The sequence below is a fragment of the Myotis davidii genome, unplaced genomic scaffold (genome assembly GCF_000327345.1).
Source record: "Myotis davidii unplaced genomic scaffold, ASM32734v1 scaffold238, whole genome shotgun sequence".
In the NCBI taxonomy this organism is placed as follows: Eukaryota; Metazoa; Chordata; class Mammalia; order Chiroptera; family Vespertilionidae; genus Myotis; species Myotis davidii.
In genome coordinates this window covers 12,518,271-12,523,722 of record NW_006293779.1, presented here as the reverse complement: position 1 = coordinate 12,523,722, position 5,452 = coordinate 12,518,271, and the positions used below count along the sequence as shown (strand labels likewise).

Below are 5,452 nucleotides of genomic sequence, written 5' to 3'. Positions count from 1 at the left end.
ATGGGGTTCTGTGCCTCAAATAAGACCCTTGCATTAGGGATACTACTTTCTTCCAACATTTCTTTTCATCAGGAATGGAGCTATAACAAGAATGAAGTGACATAAGCACAAGTAAGTTTAAATATAAAAACAGCCGAAGTGTCCTTCGATAGATGACTGGATACGAAGATGTGGCACATGTATACAATGAAATACTACCGAGCCATAGAAAAGATGAAATACTGCCATTTGGGACAACATGGATGGACCTTGAGAATATCATGCTAAGCAAAATAAGTCAGTCAGAAAAAAATCAAGAACCATATGACTTCACTCATATGTGGGTTATAAAACTTAAAGCAACAAATGAACAAAGAAACAAAAACTCATAGACATCAACAACAGTATGCTGGTCATCAGAGGGAAGGGGGAGGAGGGGTAGTTAAGGGTAAAGGATGTCAGATGTGTGGTGACAAAAGATGATTTAACTGGGTGGTGGCCACACAGTGCAATATACAGATGATATAGCATAGAATCACACACTTGAAACCTATATAATTTTATTAACCAATGTTACCCCAATAAATTTAATTTTTGAAAAAAGGAGTCACACTATCAGCACAATTCTCAAAGAGATGCATTTCACATTGCTGCAACAAATGGAAGAGGAAATGCTAGCCCATCCTATGCATACGTGAGTTCAAACACTGTACCCACATGGTGCTGAATGATGCTGTTAAAGAAAGGAACCCGCCTGGTACAGCCCTGCCAAATTAAGTAATGCAGTTTTAAAAGGCTGTCATTATTGGCCCTGGCCAGGTAGCTCAGTTGGCTAAAGCATCGTCCCAATACACCAAGGTTGTAGGTTCAGTCTCCAGTCAGGGAACACACAAGAAGCAACCGATAAATGCATCAATAAGTGCAGCAACATATTCATGTTTCTCTTTCTCCCTTCCTCTCTCTGTAAAATTAATAAAACAAATTTAAAAGGCTGTCAAGCACCATATTGCTAATTAAATGATGAAGGATACTTTCTTAAAGGGACATGTTCATCTTTCCACTTCCCCAGATCACTCTGCTGTCTTTTGAGGAACTGTACTTTCTCAGTAGACAATGCGTATTTTCCAGAATTCCGGAACCCACTCTTGTTGGACTATGTGCTGTGAAGTCAGCTAAGCTCACGCTCAGGAAGGTATGAAAAAGGAGGGGCCGCTTTGCCCCGTCGGCATCAAGCTGGATGTAGACGGACCGTGGGCCCGCACAAGACCAAGACACACTACTTGAGACCAGTGACATTCTGTTCTCTCGAGACATTCAGGGACATTACGTACACATCTAGAAGGCTTCTAGGCTGGGCTTTCCGTGCACTTTATTTTTAACTAATGTACCAGTGACAAAAGCGATAAAACAAATGCAACTAACTCCGGAAGACCAGTTCATTCTTTGGGACATTAGGAACAGAGGCAAAACATGTGGCGCCCTAAAATTGGGAACTACCCTTGATCCAGACAAGGCCTACCTCCTAGTTCTCCAGAAAGAAGCAGTGAGGCAGAAACATGAGTTAATGGTAAAGTCCCTTTAAATGTGCCCCCTTTAAAACTCTTAGTTCTCATCCATCAAGTAAAATGCTTCTTAGAGGACATTTTTAATATGAATATTAACAATTACCTGATCTCCACACACTGGTCTTGAACAGCAGCCAAAAGCTTTCCATTGCTTTCATAGGGGAGAAAGAAGAAGAAAATCTGTATGCACATTTGTAACAGTCTTCCACACACATGGAGGGATTTTAAGAAGTTAAAATCATTTTTAAATGTTTTCATCTTTAGACCTTGAAATTAGATGACATTTGGTACAAAAGCAGGCAAAATGATTCAAATATAGCTTGAATTAACACATTTAAACAATGTGTCAAAGGGAGTTTATATACAATAAATGTCAAGACTATTAAGCCATAAACACCCCAAAACGAATGCCATAATGAAATTTAAATGCTTACCCAGGTAGAGAAACATATGAATTTTTATACATCCTTACCTTGCAAGGACCAAATGCCAGTTTATCTGTTTATTAACCAAGCGAACCAGTCCATCAGGGAGCAAAAAGGGTGCAGGGCTGAAACCACAACACACTAGTGAGCTTAAAATCTAATCGTGAAACACACACACACACACACACACACACACACACACACACACACACGGCTGAAACCATAACACATTAGCGAGCTTGAAATCTAATCGTGAAGGACAGACACACACACACACACACACACACACACACGGCTGAAACCATAACACATTAGCGAGCTTGAAATCTAATCGTGAAGGACAGACACACACACACACACACACACACCCCAGAGGAAAAGCAGAAAACACTGGAGCTAGCCCTAGAGCAGAGCCAAAGGTCTCTTTCTAGAACTATATTATCTATCTTATCTCTGCAGCTTGTAAGATTAGACGTCCTCAAGGGAAAAGCAATCCAAGGTAAAGAATTCCATAAAACTATTCCTACACACATATCTAAAAGCTGAATTATATCCTTTGTCAGAATAATCATTTTTTGTTCCTTTTAGGACTCAAAATTAGCACTGTGCCTGAAAACACACATAACACTCAAAAGAATTCAAAAATACCCAAGAACTGAAAGCGAAAGAGCCTTCTCTGATGCACGAGAGGGGATATGACAATAAGGACACAAAAGTTGTTTAAAAGCTTTGCAAGCTGCAGATCCCTCGTGTGGACATTCGAGATAAGGCGGAGAGCCTTCATCATTCAGGATAAGGCTCAGACGCTCATCAGTGAAAGCACAAGTTGTCAGGAGACTATCTGAATAATGACTAAGGGAGGAAAATCACCCCAAGTCTGTAAGGTACCCCGCCAGAGTGTGCCAAATATACGAAATGTCTATTTTATAAACTGGGTTCACCTGATTATCAGCATCTATATCACAATTCAGTTCTGAAAACTTAAATCATAAATAGGACAAAATTGTATTTGATGTTCATACCGTTTCTCTGTGGAATTAATGACTCACCTGTACCAGATGTACTGGCGTAAAAATAATAAGCGATCTGTAAAAAATAAATAAATAAATAGCAAAGCCAAATATTTCTTGATGATAAATCCAAAATACACTGTAGAATGAGTCATTACAAAACAGAGTACAACTCTTAAAATAAGAGAATAAATAAAATCTAAAATAAATATGTATTTTACAAGATCATATATTTGTTTATATTAAGTTCCAAGCTGGTGTATTCAAAACTTTGAAGTATTTCCTAACAGTACAAAAAGTAAAAGTGATTTGAAATGCTAAATTTTGCCAAACAGGCTTTAATAAAACCATGGAGTAAAAAATCATAGTAACAGCCCTTTAAAACCAACATATTTTTATTAAAAAATTAAGATACCATTTTATACTTTATAGTAAAAATTTAAATAATATCTAAAAATGGGGAAGTCCATGAAAACCAATTTCTAACACATTATTGACAAATGTTTTATAGTATCTCATTTAAAACATGTGCGTGTGAACATATGTGTACGCAGTTAAGTGTATATCACTGGGTGAAGGTCTGAAGGATAACAGATTACCTGTGGGTGGCAAAATGAGTAATTTACTTACTCTAATTTGTGGTTACCTATATTCTCTAAGTTTTCTACAATAAATGTTATGACTCATATATTTTCTGAATTTCCAGAACTTCAAAGCGTTTCGTTTGTGATGCAAACGAAAATTGCATACGCTAGCAATTCTTGTATCAGGAGATAAAATTATTTTATCTTTCTCAGAGAGTAAAGTTACAGTTAATTTCAAGTACTCAGCTCCTTGGAAACTGAATCTCCTCTTTATGAGTAGCTCACATTCACCAGTGTAAGAAGGATAGGCTTGCCCTAGCCGGTTTGGCTCAGTGGATAGAGCGTCAGCCTGTGGACTCAAGGGTCCCGGGTTCGATTCCAGTCAAGGGCACATGCCCAGGTTGTGGGCTCGATCCCCAGTAGAGAGCGTGCAGGAGACAGCCGATCAATGATTCTCTCTCATCATTGATGTTTCTATCTCCCTCTCCCAGCCTCTCCAAGATCAATAAAAATATATTTTTTAAAAAAAAAAAAAAAGGATAGGCTTTGGGACCAGAAAGGCATGCAGTCAAATTCCAAATGAATGACCTTGGGCAAGTTCCTGACCTAACACATACACTCAGAGCAGCACCAGCTTGCTGGCCTGGTAAAGCCTTGTACCAATACCCACAAGCCCTCCCAGCACCGCTCACTGCGGCTAGTGCGATCCTGTGAGCACAGTGTACAGGCCGCCAGCAGTTAAAGAATGCCCTGGTTTGTCAATTTTGCAGTTTAATTAACCCTGGCCCGATGTACCTGAAACATCATGTAAGCCACTTAAACAGCCTGCCACTGTCCTTTCACCTTCAATGTCCGCGCTCTCTGAGGCTCAAACTCGGCCTGATTTTCTTCATTTCCTCCTGAACACATCCGTAATGGCTAACTCAGGCCATACATTAGCTGTATGCTGCATTAAAAGTGTGTGCACATACACACATATACATGCAGACATATGTGTCTATATATACGTATCATATATCATGAAGATACATATATAAAATTAAACTCAGGTAACATGTATGCTCGTCACTTTTATCAGGTTCTACATTAACACGTTAAGCGCCAGCCTGTTTTGTCTTCCTTTCCATTTAACCTGCAATATCTGATTTCACCGATATGCTGGAGGCACCAGTGACCGACCAGTCTCGATGGATAGTGTCAGTCACTGGTGACTGACATGGCACTTATCATGTTAAAAGTCTAAAAAACACATTTTTAACCCTTTTCGGTCCAACCTCGAGGCTGACTCGACAGACCAGGCGCTAGGAACAGGTCCAACGTTGAGCAATAAGAACATTAAAAAGTTCAACATTCAATCCCGTCAATTAATTTGGACCAGACTGTTTGAATTCCAAAAATAACACTGGACCACAAAGGGTTAAATTCCTACACTTTCTAAAATAGCACAGATATGAATGAAATGGGGGGTGGGGGTGGGGGAGAATTACCTGCTAGCCATATACTTAGATGTCTATAAATACATGTAGAAAAAATAAACAAGCTATCCATACCTCGAACTGCTTTTGTGATGATGAAGGATGCACCATGTTTTCGATTGCCTCTAGGCTGCAGATGGAAAAAAAAAAAAAAAAGCTTACATTTGAAAATTTTCTAGCAATCGTTACACACTATGTAAAGTTCTATTTCTTTGTGGCTACTCAGAGCACTGGGTACAAATTACCAGTATTTAAAAACTACTCCTAGACAGAAACAGGTAGAAGCAGGCCTGGGGAAGGCGGGCGTACAAGTGAGCATAAGGGAGTCACAGGCATCTGTGAGGATGAATCTGGCAGAGGATAAGGAAGGATTCAGGCTGGAACTATTTCATATCAAAACGCCAGTCCAAAGAC

General features: G+C 39.3%; 1 protein-coding gene across 1 annotated transcript in view; it reads right to left on the bottom strand.

Annotated features, from left to right (window-relative positions):
* Positions 1-5,452, bottom strand: part of NBAS (neuroblastoma amplified sequence) — a 189,893-nt gene that overhangs the window by 179,564 nt on the left and 4,877 nt on the right. Inside the window, exons 3-6 of the mRNA XM_006767606.2 lie at positions 5,114-5,168; positions 3,019-3,055; positions 2,017-2,094; positions 1,648-1,695 (exon numbers count right to left, since the gene is read on the bottom strand). Coding sequence (XP_006767669.1) covers positions 1,648-1,695; positions 2,017-2,094; positions 3,019-3,055; positions 5,114-5,168 — 218 coding nt within the window. The remainder of the gene's footprint in view (positions 1-1,647; positions 1,696-2,016; positions 2,095-3,018; positions 3,056-5,113; positions 5,169-5,452) is intronic.